The sequence below is a fragment of the Puntigrus tetrazona genome, chromosome 14, assembly GCF_018831695.1.
Source record: "Puntigrus tetrazona isolate hp1 chromosome 14, ASM1883169v1, whole genome shotgun sequence".
Lineage (NCBI taxonomy): Eukaryota > Metazoa > Chordata > Actinopteri > Cypriniformes > Cyprinidae > Puntigrus > Puntigrus tetrazona.
This window is the reverse complement of record NC_056712.1, coordinates 4,045,789-4,064,291: the sequence shown is the minus strand read 5'-3', so window position 1 is coordinate 4,064,291 and position 18,503 is coordinate 4,045,789. Positions and strand designations below refer to the sequence as shown.

At 38.4% G+C, this 18,503-nt stretch overlaps 1 protein-coding gene across 5 annotated transcripts in view; it reads right to left on the bottom strand.

The window, feature by feature from the left end:
- ccdc142 (coiled-coil domain containing 142) overlaps window positions 1-18,503 on the bottom strand; it is a 29,581-nt gene that overhangs the window by 10,481 nt on the left and 597 nt on the right. Inside the window, exons 2-10 of one of the 5 annotated variants that reach the window (XM_043257075.1) lie at window positions 18,388-18,441; window positions 16,049-16,112; window positions 15,609-15,680; window positions 12,862-12,945; window positions 8,260-9,858; window positions 7,501-7,587; window positions 7,252-7,413; window positions 3,439-3,602; window positions 3,226-3,345 (exon numbers count right to left, since the gene is read on the bottom strand). In XM_043257075.1, the coding sequence (XP_043113010.1) occupies window positions 3,226-3,345; window positions 3,439-3,602; window positions 7,252-7,413; window positions 7,501-7,587; window positions 8,260-9,858; window positions 12,862-12,877 (2,148 nt within the window). In that variant the 5' untranslated portion in view covers window positions 12,878-12,945; window positions 15,609-15,680; window positions 16,049-16,112; window positions 18,388-18,441. The remainder of the gene's footprint in view (window positions 1-3,225; window positions 3,346-3,438; window positions 3,603-7,251; window positions 7,414-7,500; window positions 7,588-8,259; window positions 9,859-12,861; window positions 12,946-15,608; window positions 15,681-16,048; window positions 16,113-18,387; window positions 18,442-18,503) is intronic. The other 4 variants (XM_043257077.1, XM_043257080.1, XM_043257078.1 and 1 more) reach the window with 4 other exon arrangements.

Below are 18,503 nucleotides of genomic sequence, written 5' to 3'. Positions count from 1 at the left end.
GTGAACCACTCACTGAAGGGCTTTGCAGTCATTAACAGAACAATTCCCATACCATGATGAGATGCAGTCAGTACGCTTTCTATGGCACCAGTATAGAAAGTTTTCTGAATCCCAGGTGGGATCCTGAATTTCCTCAGTTGTCTCAGGTGGTATAGACATTGCCTGGCTTTCGTCCAGGTTAAGTCTTTAGAGATGCATACTCCTAGGTACTTGACACTACTTACTCTACACCGGTGTGTCTCTGATCACTAGTGGAGTATAGTTTCGCTGTCCTTTCCTCACTGCAGTCAACCACCATTTCCTTGGTTTTGCTGACCAAGGGTCGGCCATGTTTCAGTCAGACAAAGGATGTTACAGTCTCTCATATCCCGTTGAGAACGTATCCTGGCACTGAGGTTGTCCATCTTTTTTATAAAGCGACAGGACGTTTGCAAGGAGGATACTGGGAAGAGGAGCAGAGTGTGCTCTGTCCCGCAAAGACATTAGACAATATTTTAAAGATTTAAATCACAATATTTAAATCCTGTTGGTCACTCCAAGTCAAGTCGGGGACTGACGAATTGGGATGCCCATTAGCATGTGATGATTGCATGCAGCTGCTGCTGATCACAGCTCGATTGTTCCTGTGAACTTAATTCCCTCCATATTTCTGATACTGTCTATCAAACTAATCTGACTAATTTCACTGTTGCTTGTTCGGTTTTCATCTAAAAACCATGCAGTGTGTTAGCACCCCTTAAGCTCGTCTGCGTATCACTCACATTTCTATTTTGTGCCTATTGTTTTCTTTTTTCTCCTCCATTTCATTTCCCATTTGCCCCACTTTTCCAAGTTTATTAAACAGTAGTAAGTGAACTGTTCATTTGTTCACACTTACGGTGAGCAAATGGCTTCTCCTTGCATTGTCACCTGCTACATGTATATAGTCCATCATCTCTTTCTGACCAGGGACCAGGGCGACCAGGGATTCACATGTGATAAACGCAGGGAAATAGCTAAGATGACAGAATGTTTTAGAATTAGAGACACGCATCCAAAGTTTAATTGAGCACAGTAAGAATGTAAGTGCTGTAGACACTGCATTGGACACGCCAGTTCAGAGAATCATTTACATTGTTCGGTTCGGGCATTAGAGCCTGTGCAGCAGGGCAACTGGGTGACTTTGAGGAAAACTAGTCACGGGTCAAAACACAGCTCTTCTCTCTTAGCACTCACTAAGAAACCTGATAAAAGTGCTCTAGTATTTGGCAATTCTATTGTATGGAACGCGATGCTGCAGAGACGTGTCAAGGGCTGAGGTACTTGGGGCGGATCTCGTCCACCCCCGGTGCTTTGCCACTGAGGAGTTTCTTAACAAACTTGGTGACCTCATCCAGGGTTATGGTCGAGTCCTTCCCTGGGTCTCCGGCCTCTGCTGCCTCAGTGGAAGACGCATTGGCGGGACTGAGAAGAACCTCAAAGTATTTCTTCCACCCCCCGAGAATGTCCCCAGTCGAGGTTAGCAGATTCCCACCAGCACTATATACAGTGTTGGCAGGGCACTGCTTTCCCCTTCTGAGGAGTCGGATGGTTTGCCAGAACCTCTTCGAGGCCGACCGATAGTCCTTTTCCATGGCCTCACTGAACTCCTCCCAGACCTGGGTTTTTGCCTCCAAAACCACCCGGGCAGCAGTCCGCTTAGCCCACCAGTACCTATCATCTGCCTCAGGAGTCCCACGGGCCAACCTTCTTTAGCTTGACAGCATCCCTTACTTCTGGTGTCCACCACCGGGTTTGGGGGTTGCCGCCACGACGGGCAAGAGACTTTACGGCCACATCTCCGGAAGGCCGTGTCAACAATAGAGGTAAAGAACATAGTCTACTTGGACTCACTGTCTCTAGCCTCTCTCGGGATCCGGTCAAAGCTCTGCCGGAGGCGGGAGTTGAAGATCTCCCTGACAGGGGTCTCTGCCAAATGTTCCCAACAGATCCTCATGGTACGTTTGGGCTTGCCAAGTCTGTCTGGCTTCCTCCCCCGCCAACTGATCCAACTCACCACCAGGTGGTGATCAGTTCACAGCTCCGCCCCACTCTTTACGCAAGTGTCCAAGACATGCGGCTGGAGATCAGATGATACAACCACAAAGTTGATCATCAACCTCCGCCCTAGGGTGTCCTGGAGCCACGTGTACTGTTGGACACCCTTATGCTTGAACATGGTGTTTGTTATGGACCGTGACTAGCACAGAAGTCCAACAACAGAACACCCCTTTGGTTTAGATCATGAAAGGGGTTGGGGGGTGTTATAAAACACTTCCCACTTAACATACTCCCAACCACGACCCTCCAGGTGTCACTAGCATCACAAACGTGAGCGTTGAATTCCCCTAGCAAAACAATAGAGTTCCCGGTCAGAACACTTTCTAGTCTTGTTACTTCCATTTCTTTACTTTTCTTTGTGTGAGAGATGTGTAAGTTAATTATTGCCTGCTGTGTGACCGATTTAAACTTGACTGCATCAAAACTTAAACCAGCACAAAAAAGTACAAACCTCCAGATTCCTGCTAAACTGGTGAATTTAATATACATTTTAACTTCATTTGAGAACTCAAATGTGAGAGCTAATTAACTAGTTGATGGTTGTTCAAGGCTTTACAATTATATATATTGCTATATACTTGGGATTTCACATTTTTACTCTTAACCTACCTCTTATCTTTTCTCACTTTCTCTCTTCTTGCAACTTGTATGAATGTGTGAGCGCGTGGATTTATGTGTTAGATTACTTTATATGTCTTAGATTTATACAATAAATCCTTATTTATATTGAGAAATATCTTGTTTTTTGTGCTTACAAGTTAATGTCTTAAACTGCCGATCTTGTTACTATGCTAATTAATTGTGTTTTCACTTAAATTTTGTGTGAATCAGAAGTATGCAACCAATTTTACTTCCCCATTGTAACATACTTCAGAATATTGAATGAGAAAAAGAGAGAATGTAGATATAGAATTTTTTTTTTTTTGTGGATTGACTTGCATGGATGAATTGTTCACCACAAAAATTTGCTAGTCAATTTTGATTTTATGCATACTTTAATAATACTTTAATACTGACATTAGCGTTAGCATCGCTGTTAAGTGTGCGTGCAGAAGAAGATTCTGTTGCCTTCAGGGCAATTGTGTTCACATTGCGATCTGTTATATAATTATTCAAAGATTGTGAAATGATTCTAGAATTTCTTACTTGTAGATCTGTAAGTGCCTTAGAGAGGGAGGCTGTCTCCTGAATTATCAGTGGGTGAGCTGAATTTCTGCCAGCAGTTAGAGTGAGATGGACCAAGCGTTCCACTGACTCCTTGAGATCCTTAAAACAAAGACAAATCAGAATATATCCGGAATCAAAAAGATGCATATACATGCATGGGGGCAGTTCAGTAAATTTTAAAGATCAGTTTACCTTAAGATCGCCTTGTGTGACCAGCAAGAACTTAGTAAGGGACCAGGAAGCCAGAAACTGGAAAGCTTTACTCATAACCCAGAGAGTAGAGGACTGGACAGTTGCAACAGATCTACATAGCAATCCCAAATGATTTTTCTCGACTCTCTTGGATCCACTGTCAACTAGTGAAAGACATCACATATTTAATTAACCAGCAGGATGAGGATATGTGATCTTATATACCTTGAACAGTGTCCAAAGAAGGGATATTAAAGTAGTGGTACTTGCTACTTATATACAAATATTACAAATATAAAATGAAACCATATTCATTATTTTTTATAATTTTATTTACTTTTGCTGTGAAACTGGTATTAAAAAAATTGTAATAACTTTAAATAGAAAGAATTTAATCATTTAATATTTCCATTCAGCAAGTACACATTAACTGATTAAATGTGGCAGTAAATACATTTACAACAGTTTTTGAAAAATGTTTTCTAATTTGAGTAGTACGTAGATTTGAGTAGATTTTCTCTGGAAATTCAAGCAGGGCACTGTGTCATTACGTCACATTCTGTAAACATAAAGACTGAGTCCTGGTAAACCTCATTCACCCGTGAGGATCCAGCCGAAGGCGCATTGTTTCATTTTAGCCTCTTTTCTCACAGTAGCTGGAATAATTAAATGTCATAAAAAATCATTTTGATGGTGGATTGTAATCTATAAAGGATTATAGGAAAAACAATTAAATTCAATTCCAGTTTTATATGTGCTTGAGATTAGACAGTACATAAATTGAAATCTACACACTATACACATAGTCAAGCAATGCTGATGTTGTTAACATTAATAATTTGAGAATATGTAATACGAGCTAACTGATGGTTAGATTTAATCACTATTGGTAGCACAACTTCTGGTAATGCTTTTTTCCTCAGTTAGTCAGAACAAAGCATAGCAGGCTTGATACTTGTTCATATGACAGCACACTGAGAAAATTCTTCATATATTGCAAGATGCAGACAAAAATTTGTGATACTTAGTACAGGATTCACAATGGTGCAGTGACTAACAGCTTCACAATCACCTCAACACATTAGATTCATAGACGCTGGAGCCACAGCAGAGCACACCCCCACATATAATATAATTCCCTAAGGGACTGCAATTACAGGTTTTCAAACATAGATGGCAACAAAGAGGCAAAACTTACAGACTGCAGCTTTTCTTAAAAAAATTTAAAATGTAAAAAAAAAAAAAAAAATTGTTTCTACAAAAATATTAAGCAGCGCTGTTTTCAACATTGATAACAAAAAGAAATGCGGTAACACGTTTATATTTAGAATGCACAATAAGGGCATTTTTAGGCAGTATTAATGAATGCATAATGCATTATAAAAAACCTTATAATGTGTTATACCATCTCATGAATAATCATAAAAACAATGAAAATACATTATACCATTCACATATTTTTACATATCTACATACATAATGAACAACATATTAAGTCTACTTAATTTATAATGGACTACATCATATCTTGACATTGTTTATTTAAGATCTGCACAGTAATTTGTGTTCCTGTGAGGCTAATGCTAGCTAAATAATACTTTTAACTGGAAAATGGCATATAGTTGCAGAGTTACTTGTCAACAGCTGTCTAAAGGGTACCATCAAAGTAATTAAACTGATATTATTAAAAACTGATATTAAAAAAATTCAGGTGCCCTTCGAGCACATCAGGATGGACCTAGTGGGGCCGCTGCCAAAGTCTGCCCGGGAACATGAAAGCATCTTGGTGATCGTCGACTATGCCACCCAGTATCCAGAAGCAGTTTTTCTCCACACCACGAAGAACATCGCAAAGGAGCTGTTTCTGTTGTTCAGCCAAGTCGGCATCCCAAAAGAGATCTTGACTGACCAGGGATGACCAGATGTTATACAGAGTGGTGGCTGGGACCGCAGGGACTGGGATCTGATGCTCCCGTACATCTTGTTCGGGATCCGGGAGGTGCTCTTCGGCATGCTATAGAGAAAGAGATTCAACAAATGCTGAAGTTGGGGGTAATCAAATCATCTCGCAGCCCATGGTCCAGCCCAATAGTGATGGTCCCGAAACCGGATGGCACCCTCTGTTTCAGCAATGACTTCCGATGCCTGAATGGAGTGTCAGAATTCAACGGATACCCCATGCCTCTGTTGGATGAGCTACTGGACCGTCTGGGAAGGGCCTGGTAGATCTCCACCCTTGACCTGACCAAGGACTACTGGCAAGTACCACTGTCTAAAACTGCAAAAGCTAAAATTGCCTTCTCTACCCCTAGTGGCCACTGGCAATACCAGACCCTTCCCTTCGGCCTCCGCGGGGCCCCAGCGACATTCCAAAGAATTATGGACATCATATTACGACCCTACCAAGCGTACGAAGCGGCCAATTTGGATGACATTGTGATCCACTCCGAGTCATGGGACGACCATCTGGACCAGTTGCAGAGGGTGCTCTCAGAGCTCCGGGGGGAGCATTCTTTGGGTTGGCAGGCTATTAACGCTGTTTTATCCCCAACTTCTCCTCTTTAGTTGCCTCTGACAGATCTGACCAGGAAGGGGCAACCCGAACTCCGCACAAGCTGCCATTAATGCGACTCTCCCCTTTTCTCCCTTACAGACAGCAGCCCACACTCCGGCACGGACTCACAGCTACAGCACATCACCCAGGAAGGAGAAGAGCACCGCAGCACTAAACGCACCTTGGGACACTGGTTCACCCGTTCTACCGTACTATTTTCTCTGTTTAATAAATCCACCCTCCAGGGTATTTATTTTGAGCACTCCTTGCCGTGTGTTTCCTTCACCCCGTCACAAAATATGAAATTCAATGTAATCTATAACCACAAATAAATAAAATGGTTCTTATGAATAATAATGAGATGATACAATATATTATAAAGTGATTTATAATGCATTATGCATTCATTACAGCGCTTTAAGAATACTTTAATGCCTGGTGAGCAAGAAACATCAACATTCAAAAACTTCATCTTCAACTTTTGTATGGTAGGAGTGTGTGATATGACTATTTTTGATAGTGGATGTTTAAAATGTCTACACAATAAACTTTTGAAGAAATGTTATCTCAGGAGTAGAATTACACTTTAAAGCCTTGCAAGCTAAACATTTAATTCACGTGCTGTTCTGATTTACTCCTGAGGATGTACACATGAATCACAAGCTCCGTTTACATATAATTTCATATAAACAAGGCTAGTTATGTCTACAATGAAAGTAAACATTTTAGAGAAACAGATGTTTGCAGGTCTTAAAAGGACAGCACCAAACATGCCATTATTAAAGGGATAGTTGACCCAAGAATTACATTTCATTTATTGTTTACTCCCTCACATTTTATGCCAAAATCTGTATTATTTTCTTGCGCTGAACACAAAAGAATATATTTTAAAGAATGTGGATAACCAAACAGTTGCTAGTTCACACTGACTATGACAGTAGGAAAAAATGACTGGAAATTGCTATGGACCAGTAACTGCATGGTGGCAAACTAGTGTATTTCTAATAACAAAAATATTTGTCTTGGCCCACTTTGGCCACTTTGTATGCCGTTCTTTTTTTATTTTACATACTTTGAAAGGCTTTTTTTATTTAATAGGGCATCTAGGCTGTGATGTTCTTAAATAAAATGGCAACATTATATTTTTGCCATATCGCCCAAAATAACTTGAGCTACAACTGTTTGTCCTGTGCTACAAAACATTCTGCAGCACCAGTACTATGTGCAAAAAGTGTACAAGACCTGGTAAAGTTGAGTACCTGACTCTACATCTGGGCATTGCAGTAGCTGAAGAACAATATGCAGAGGTGGGAAGAGCTGGAGAATGAGATCCATGGTGGCAGTCCTCACTGCACATCTTTCCTGTTTAAATCCAAGGACACACCTCTCTTTTAGCCCTGAGCCCAGCGACAAACACATCACTATAAAACAAGACAAAATCAAAAACATCAACACTTCAACCATTACTTGTTTCACTGAATAGTCATAATTTGGTTATTATAACTCACTTTCATCCCACTGTGTGAAGGCAGCAGCAGATAAAATATAAGAGCAGACATTGCTCAAATTTCCTTTACATTCCTGTGAAATAAAGTCTACAAAGACAAAAAAAAGAAGTGAAAAAAATTGTGGAAAAAAATCTTGAAAACCCCTCTTTAGCTTCAGACTAAGAAAAGACAGAATCCAGGAAAGAGCACTTCAACTTAAAATACCAGAAATGCACAATATAAAGTAGCTCTATAGGTGTTAGCAAATACCTTCTATAGCAAGTCTCTTTAAGAGATGTGAATGTTTTAGTTATTCGCTTATAATTATTTGTGATGTTAATTTGTAAAAAACAATGAAAATATGCAATACCATTCTAGAATTTAAGTTAAGATCTTTTTTCTTTGAAAGAAATTAATACTTCACCAAGGATCATTCAGCAAGGAAGCATTAAACTGTTAAAATGTTATAAATTATTATTATTTTATTACAAAATATTTCTATTTCAAATAAATAAGGTGCTTTTTAACATTAAAACCAAGTATACTGAAAAAAAATCTATCAAGTTACCTCAAAATTTTTAAGCAGTACAACACTGAGCAAAATTTTGTAGGGATGTCTATATCATGGTTATACTTAAATGTAAAAAGATATTTAACATTTCTATAGAGGTGAAATATGATCCAGATTCATTGTGACATAAAAGCATTAAAATTACATATCCTTTCTGAACATTTAAACACTTTATTTAAATATTTATACTTCAACCTGCATATCAGTACCTTCAATATACACATTTTTGAGCCAGGTAACAAAATGAAGCACCATTTCATTGTTCCACTGGTTGATACTTCCCAGAGTGCTGTTGTATGACTGACAGTAAAAGTGTCTTACAACTGCTTTTCCAAATTCCCTCCACAGCAGTTTCTTGTAATAAGAGGAGAGCTTCATATATGCGTCTAACTTCCTAAGATCCATCGAGGCCACACTGTGGGTCCTGGAGGACATTCTGGGGCTGTTTAGCAGTCCATCTTCTCCTTCACTGGCCCCACGACAAATCAACACATATTCCTCCAGATCAGATGTCCTGTCTAAAAGAGTTTTTTTGTGAATAAGTGAAGCTAGGAGATTTGTTGAGGTCACTAGGACTTGAAAGAGGGTGTCAATACACTCTTGGTCTTGAAAGATAAACAAAGAGAATGGAAGATTCAAGGAACGGAGGCTGTGCAAGGGCTTTTGGGGAACCTCATTAACAGAAGCTTGAGGTTTAAGTTGTACTGTATGAATGTTTATTTCAAGAGAGGACAAAAGCTGACTGTTGAGATTAGGGCGTGCAAAGTGACTCTTAAGTTTGTTGGTATTTTTTGCCATGTGGAGGTGGTTATTCTGCTGGGAAGAACATGTGTAAAGTTGTTTGGCTGCTTTCTGAGCCTGACTCTGGGCCAGAATCTTCATCAGCTGCTCAACTGAGAATGTTTTAGGACCAGTTCTGTTTTGAAGAAAAACAGGTCCTAACTGTGGCCCATATGAGCTAAACATAAGCTCTAAGTCAAAGGCAGATGTTGTGCTCTGGATCCACTTGTCTTCTACGATCTGGTTGTACAGCTCAACCGCACAAAACAGGTCCACTAAAGCATCTCTGGGCACACTATCTAACTGGACAGCAACCAAAGCAGAAAGTGCAGTATGGATGCACAGCTCCATCAGACACAAGGCCTGGAAGCCCAGCAAGTGTAGAGTTTGCTGCATGGAAGCAAGGGTCTTCACACGGCTAAAAAGAACACGCCGGAGATGGAAGTCAGATTGTGCATTGGCCCAGAGCAGATCCCAATGGTTGATGTGAACCTGCATTTCTTGGCACAAAGCTCTAAGGCTGAGGTTCCATGTGGAGTTGGTCTGCTCAGCTACTTGCCCCTTGTCAGTTAAAAGAAGATGTGTCTTCTCCAATACTGAGTTTAGTTGTACCACAAAGCAGGCTGCCATATGTGTGCGATGGCTGTACTCATGGAGAAAGAGCAGTTGAGCTCTGTGATCCATCAGGTGTTGTAGCTGACAGTAATGCTGGCTGAAGGCTGCAAACTGATGGTGGTGGTAAAAATCATCTTCTGCAGAGGAAGAAAGACCTATGACACTACCAAATAGCCTGTCTCCTGATGCAGAATCATGGAATGTGTGGCACTGAGAGCTGAGGTTTTGTAAAGTTTGTCCAAGACGTTGGATATTTCTGGAGGAACAGGAAGTGATGCTGTCAATCTCAGAGTCCCAACTACCATCTTTGTCCTTCTGACCCATGAGCCACTTCAGGCTGGGGTTAAAACTGTTGTGAAACAGAGCCTCTGGCCTTTGGAGAGATTTGGTGAATGGACCTTGGTACCAGGAAGCTGGGAGGAAACAGAAATGCAAAATATAAACTACAATCTTTAAGTGGAAACTTATATAAAACAGGGTTTGCAACAATAAAATCATTTGCTTGTCATGCTTTTTGTCCTTTTTCTGAAATTCATCAGAAAAAAACTATAAAATTCGCAGAGGTCAAATTAAATACCATATGTGGAGTTTTTTTTATTTTATTTATATAGGAAAAGTGGTTGGGAAAATGAATGAATGGCTGAATAAACTTTTAACAAGAAAAAAAAAACTTCTGTAAAGGCTCAATTCTAATAAAAAAGTTTGACATTTAAACAGATTTTTAAAAGCTAGTCATCATTCACTTGCAAACTTTATAAGGTCTTTATAATGTAATAATAATAGTTAGTTTATAAGGTGTTTATAATGTATAACTTTATAATGTATCATACACTATACACTACTAGGCCGTAAAATCAAAGACAAAGAACATCCACCGTCTTTCCACATTTCTCTATGTTCTTCTCTCAATTTAGAGGAGTTGATAAGTACCACTCCTATCTTATGGTGCATTCAAGTTATGCCTGGATACACCAGATTTATGAGTTGAAAGCACACAAACGCCACCACAAAGTCCTGAAGCAACTTGATAGTAGCACAAGTAGAACTGAAAGTCATGCTGGTTGTATTGACAAAAGTGAGAGGGAGAGAGAGAGGCGGAGTTTCCAGGACTGATGATATTACTGCGCCAAGGTTGAAGTGCTGTGAAGTACTGCAAAAGTACCCTTCTGCCATACATTAGAATTACTTACTCCTGTAACTATTTGTGTAACCATCTTTAAATAGGGAAAACGTGGAAGTATTTGGTGTTTTTTTCATTCATCCCTATTTGGATCCTAATGAATGAATGGAGCTAAGTTAAAAGATAAAAGTACCACCGCATACCGCTAGAGTGATTAAGTGCAAACACTTCAACTCATCTAAATTGAGGGAAGAACATAACGTAATTATGGAAAGCAGTGGCGCCTCCAAGGGGGACTACGGCCACCTCTAAAATGACACTGGCCACCCCATTGGCCAGTCTGCATCCAGCACTACAGATAGTAGGCCTGTTCGATTTGCACTGAAGCGAACGTTTGTGTATGTCATCAAATTACCGTGTCTTGTTGAAAGACGCCACATTGCAAGCAGGGCCGAACCCACCATTATGGTCCCTGAGATCCGCACCTTGGTATTTGCCTTATTGTTAAAATAATTACCTTATATTAAATATATGAATCCTGCTTTGGTGCTGCATACAGAGCATGCAAGCATAATGTTACATTATGTAGTGCATGCGCGTTTACATTATGTTCTTTCACTGCATGATTCGGTTTATTAAGATACATTTAGAATGATCACAAATTCAAGACAAGGGACAGAACATTTAAACCATTTAGAATCAATGAGGAGTGCCATTTTTGTCCAAAGATTTACTGGATTATAAACGTAATATTGATGTTTTACAACAGATCAATATACAAAAAAGGTTAATTAAGAGACCTTTGCCTGTTTTTGCTCAGTTTTGCCAACAAAAATAATTCCACAGCCACAGCACTGTTTTGAGTCTCTCATTCCTGAGAGAGTGAGAGACTGAGTGAGATGATGGTGTTTCATTTCTGATTGAATCAACTGTTTAAATGATTTGGTTCAATTACAATGACTCACTTTGACACAATGACTATTATTTTCTGCCCCCTATTGATGGTTTTAAATTCACATTTTCGAGAACTATCTCTATTTCCAGTTTGTAGCATAGATCATTCATTGCAACATTTAATCTGATTCTCATGTTTAAAAATCTGTTATCTTCTGTTACATCTAAAATGTACACAAATTTAAGGCAGGAAAATCTAAATTTTCTCGTTGGAGCATGCCGCCGTACCCCCCTAACAATATACATTTTAGGACCTCTGTATCTAAAAAAACCTGATGAGCATTAGTGACAGAATCATCAGCCAATCAAAGTTTGACTTTCAATAACAGGTCGCCCTCTGGGCCCTGCAACGTGCCCAGTGCTTCACCCAGCATTAGACTGCCCCTTTAATCAGTGATTTTCGAGGACCAAAAGTGAAATTCAATGAAAAGAAAATGATAGCGGCAGTCATCGCCACCCACACCAGAGCTTGTTGTCGATCTACTAAAATAACTGAGAAAGGAAATGTAAACTAAATTAGTTAACAAGGCCAGCAAAGTTTTTATGAGCAATTTCAAAGATTACAACTGAGTGCTATGAGTGGCTAACAGCTAGTACTGAGCATAAGCTATTTTGTTGGCCATGTTTACTTTTTAATATGAGTACAGCGACCTAGGATGACAGATGAGGTGAGTACACCACTGAGTTAAACATTTGTAGATTATTGTTTACAATTACTTCAAAAAAGTTTTGATTATAATGTGATATGCTCCCAGAAATAATTAATAGTAACGCCAAAATTAATTATTGTAAAAACATTGGCTTTAGACATGGCAACATGTATTGCGCCAGTGGCACCTTAATATTTTTAATGAACCCTTTCGGCCAATCCATAAAAAAAAAAAAAAAAAAATCCTGGAGGGGCCACTAATGGAAAGACAGTGGTGTTTTTTTTTCTTTAACACAACGCCAAGCAGGTAAACATCAGCAATTATCTTAGAGAAGAAATCTGGGAAAAGTAATAAGGCTATTTCCAAACAATCTAAAGTTCAACATTCTACAGGGAGGTAGATTATCCACAAGCGGAAGACATTCAAAACAGACACCAATCCTCCCAAGAATGGATGTTCCAGCAAATTCACCCAAAGATTAGACCATGTAATGCTCAGAGAAAAGACAGACATCCCAAGAACTTTACTGCAGGTTCCACACGCCCTAGCTAACATCTTCAATTATAAAACTCATGATAGTTAAGACCTCATATCATGTGTAAACATTTGTGTTACCACAGCAACAACTGACGCATTTGAATTGAATCCGTTATCAGCCCCGCAGTAGAAAACAAATCTGTAACTGTACTTGCCGGCTCGGATCGCCATGGAATGGAACGGTTCTTCAAAAAGAAGCCTTGTGTTAAACTGCTTTAATTGCTTTGAAGGTCATTGTCCTGTTGAAAGGTAAACACAGATTTTCTGAATGCTCTGACACCTAAGATGGTTTGGGGGTGAGTAAAATATGCCATAATTTTCATTTTTGGGTCAACTATTCTCTGTTAAGGTTAACAGAGACTACATACTTCTGTGACCATTCAGTGAAGCAGATTTTTTTTCTGAATTCTTTTTTTCCTGAAGGCTTGGCCCTTAGGCAGTTCCTTTTGACCTCAATGCATGGTTTTTACTCTGATATGCACTATCAACTGTTAAAACTTTTATTAAGGCAGCAACATAAGATGTGGAATATGGGGTATGATTACGAGACACTGTATTATACACACACACCAAATAAGGTCCCAGTACCGCTTAGCAAACTCCAAACATTTACATTTGTGAGTGTTAGTGTGAAAAGGTTGGCATGTAGAGAGCACCTGATGGTTGTTATGAAGACTTTGTGACACCAAGATGCCACTCTTTGATAAAATTCTGTGAAAGTGATCTTTATTACCACTCTTACCATCCTCCTCACTGTGCGTTATGGCAAGATAAACTGTTCTACTGTCTTTGCCATGTTGACAAGTGGGTAAGAGAATTAGGCCTCTGTGTCATGAAAATCTTGGGCTGTGGACAATGTGAAACATGTATTGTTCTCTGATGAGTCCACCTCACATGTCTTTCCCACATCCAGGAGAGTTATGGTGTGGAGAAGCCCCCAAAAAAGGGTACCAGCCAGGCTCTTGCATGCCCAAATTGAAGCATGGGGGTGGATCAGTGATGGTTTGGGCTGCAATAACATGGCATTCCCTAGGCCCACGCTGAAGAGAGTGAACACCAAGAAAGCTGCCATGAGGGTCTTTGAGAGGATCATTAAAAACAACGTCTGCTCTTCCATCCAGGACAACATAGACTCACTACAGTTTGCATACCATCCTAACAGATCCACATAGGATCTCTCACATTGTACACTCCACTCTCACCCATTTTGATAAACCTGGAAACTACATCAGGCCATAGTTTATAGACTACAGCTCAGCCTTCAACACCACTGACCCTCAGAGACTGTCATCCAAACTCAGGAACCTTGGTCTGAATTTCTTCCTCTGTGACTGGGTTCTGAACTTTCTCTTGGACAGAACCCAGGTTGTGAAGGTCGAGCAGACCCCGGAGTACAGGTGCGCCCCAGGGATGTGTCCTAAGCCCACTACTGTACTCTCTTTATACACATGATGGTGTGTCCTCTCACAGCTCCACCTCCATCATCAAGTTTGCGGATGATACAGTTGTACTTCCTCATATCCAACAACGAGGCAGCTTATCTTGATGAGGTGGAGAAGGTGACAATGTGGTGTGAGTTGAACTGTCTCTCTCTGAATGTCAGCAAAACCAAGGAAATGGTGGCTTTAGGAGAGGACAGCGAAACTATACTCCACTAAGTGATCAGAGACCGGTGGAGAAAGTAAGTAGTGTCAAGTACATAGGAGTACATATCTCTGAGCACTTAACCTGGACTCGGTACACACAGATACAGGTAAAGAAAGCCAGGCAATGTCTATACCACCTCGGGATCACACCTGGGATTGAGAAAACTTTCTATACTGGTGCCATAGAAAGCGTACTGACTGACGTGCATCTCATCATGGTATGGAAATTGTTCTGTCAATGACCGCAAAGCCCTTCAGAGAGTGGTTCGCTTAGCTGAACGCTAGAATCTCTGGTTCTGCTCAGCCCACTCTGCAAGACATTTACAACAGGCGTTGCGTATTCAAAGCTACAAAAATCATCAAAGACAATAAACACCCTGCAAATCCTCTCTTCTGTCTGCTGCACTCTGGTAGACGATACTGCAGTCTATTGGCCAAAACAGAGAGAATCAAAAAAAGCTTTTTCCCCCAGGCCATCAGACTCCTCTACATAGACAATTGCCGCACTATAAGAACTGCGCTACTTATTGCATCTGCACTTTAATAACATCCTTTTTTGTACATTTGCACATACTGTCTACCTCTACATAGCAACATTTACATGTTTACATTGTACATACATATATTTAACATTTTATTTTATTGTCATATATTATTGTTATTTTGATGTATATTTTTTGTTTTAAGTATTTATTCTACACTCTACATTTAAGTACATTTCTTTCTTTCTTTGTCTTGTACCAGACTAACATTTCACTACAAGTTGTACTTGCACAAATTGTATGCAACATATAAACTCTTGAATCTTGAAAAATCTCCTTTAAGGTCTCTGAAAATGTGACCCTGGGACCCTGGAGCACGGGAACCTAAAAAACAAAAGGGTAGTTTTATGGTTTTACAACCAATCCGAAAACCTCATGGTCTGGTCTGAGTATATAAGGAGAGTGACAAAACCTGACAAGGTGCGATTATGTAGTGTCTCTCCACACACCACACTATGTACTTTCTAAAGGTCAAGTATGCATCTTTTACTCTAGGTTTATCTTTGAGAATTTGATGTTTTGTATTGACACCAATGTAACTCTGAATTGGCTTCTAAATGTTTGCATAATTGGTAAATGGATACAACATTACCTGACTAATAATAATTACATGGTGAAAGTGTTTGGTATTTTGTTGTTATATAGTTAAATGTCCTCTTTGTTTAGAACATGCCAGAGGGTAGTTCAATTAAGGCATTATAACCACCCTTCAACCTCTGAGTAATGTTGGAACTGTCCAGCCATGTCGAGGGTTCAGTAAACGGCCACCTGAATTCCTAAGTGACACTGGGTCCGTAATGAAAAAAAAAAAAAAAAAGAAGTGATGAGTTTTCTAGAATATTTCAAATATCTAAATTCTTCTAAAATTTGCAATTATGAATGGTACCTAAAATTAACAATCACTTGAAATTGGAGTCAGATTAAGCATGGAGCAAGATCAAAATTTAAACTAAATTCTGATAAGGTCAAAAGCACAAGGAAAGACCGAACACGCATTAAACCTTCGACCAGGGCCTCTGGATTTTATTTTATTTTTTTTACTCCTTATACTATTATACTTAGACTATTATACTAACAGAGTAATGACCTCTGCATTCAAGTGATGTATAAAACATCAATTAATTTTTTTTAAGAAGACTAAACACAAAACTCACCATCATATTTGTAATTTCAAATAAATTCCCCAGGAAATATTTCTGAACAGTAACTTTGCATCCTCTGTGAAAAACACATTAAGCAAACATCAGCAAAAAAAATTAATTATTATTATTATTATTATTATTATTATATATATATATATATATATATATATATATATATATATATATATATATATATATATATATATATATATATATATATATATATATATATATATATATATATATATATATATATATATAGGTGAGAACATCTTGGTTCCTAATTCTAGAAATATTGAAAAAAATTTACATGAGACTTCACTGATGTGCAGTGACGAAAAGAGTAATGGCAAGTAACATGCTGTAAATTATTTCGGCAATACAGTGGTGTGTTAGTAGATATTAAGTAGACAACAACTTCCTCAATGTCCTTGTTTTCATTAACAAGCTGGGCAAGAAGTAATAGCCGTTTTGGATCAGTTTGGTTTTCTTTTACTTTTGCATGTTTTACGGGCTTGACATACTTCAAACAACAAAAAAAGAAATTAAAATTACATATTTTTTAACAAAATCGGTTTGAATAAAAAAACACCTTTTGCGCTACCATTGGTACGAGGTGATTACACAATAAGTGGGTATATTCTGAAATTTCACTTTGCAGGATTTCTTCCCAGTTGGGGTTTCTCATATAGCCGAGGTATGGCAAAGAAGCAACATCTCGAAGTCACTATATACACAGCTGAACTGTAACAGATATATCTGCACCTTAACAATCGCTTGACTTTAAATGTTCAGCGAAAGCAATTATTTCCTATTAAGAAATTACAACAAAGCTTGGTGTCAATGACCCACAGTTATGCAAAAAGCAACTTAGAGAAACACGAGATACAAGTTTTTCAAAGTCATGAAAGGAAAGGTAGTAAGAAAATAAATATCACACCATACTGCTGCTGTAGAATTTGAAAAGTATACAATAAACAAACCTTTGTTTGTTCAGTTTGTATGAAGCAGTGCATAAGTACATGATGCTGTTTTGCTCATAATTGTTTATGTAATTATATTTGACTTATATGAGCTGATATAGACGTAATGCATATTGTTTTATAGTATACGGCAATACTACTTAATAATAGGAAGGACCTTTTTTTCAAGGTTCATTGTTTTTAACAGATTTATTAAACCATTGAGGTTATTTATATAATCACACAGAGTTTATTAATAATTGTGGATTAAATGTATCGTCCAGGGAACATACAAAAATAATTCATTGCATTTCCAAAACTACTTCATCTTTTTAAATTTGAAATAATGTACAAGCCTGTGGCTGATTCTCTTTCAGAATTTACAGTCGGGGGACTTTCTTTCAGGGATAAAAAAAGAAAAGAAAAAAGTAATAACCTTTATATTCTTTTTATGCACAGATATTATCCATGTAATGATTTTACTAGTAAGTTAAAAGAAGGTTTCTTACCCTTATGCTGTTTTTGTAAAGAAAAATTGAAAGCTATTTTAATGCAATTTTCAGTTGCAATTATACTAAAATATTTTGGTCCCATATGTCTTTGTTACTTTTTGGATTGTGATGCATATCCAAGTGGACAACATAATTTAAATTCTTGTTTAATCTCTAACAGTACAGAACAATCGTAAAGCTGTTAAGACATCCCTACTAAAGAGGATACTAGATGTATTAGATTGATCTTTGATTAAAAAAAAAAAAAAGTGCAATTTGTGAATGGTATTGTTTTACAGATGCATTTTATACTGTTGTTTGACTGTTCCACTATTATTACTGCAAATAAAAAAAAAGAGAAAACAAAAACAACTACATCCCTCTATCTTGTCGCTACAGAGGCTAGATATGAACGATCATTCCCGGCATATTGTATGTTTTAAAAGCACTGAAATAATCATGTATTGGCCGAAATTCCTGGATTGTAAATAAGAAGCGCGAATAATATTCATGACTGTCACAATGGGATGCTACATTTTATTATTTACGACATTAAAACACTTGATTACGACAAGCCCGTTTTTGCGACTTCATACATGGGAAATAGAACATTTCCGAGCACGTGAAGGTAGCATTAGTGACAGTATCCTCTTTTAAAGACAATAAGCCACGTGACAAAAAGATTAAAAGGTGAACATGGCACCTGCTAGCATGTGTGTGTGTGTGTGTTTGTTTTGGTGTCAGTCTGTCCCCTCTGTGATCCCCCTAAAGCGTGAGGCATTTCCACATCTAACCAACATTCCTCCTCGACAACAAATAAAATACACATTAGAAAGATGATATGGAAAGTAACATAATTATATTGTTAACAAAAAATATAGTAAATCTGAGAGTTTACCTGTTCATCTCAAAGGCAAAGTAGGCTTAGGTTACATCTGTACTACGGTCTAGTCTATGAAATAAAAAGACAAACGAATAATAATTAGCAGAATAACGTCTAGATACAAATAGTAT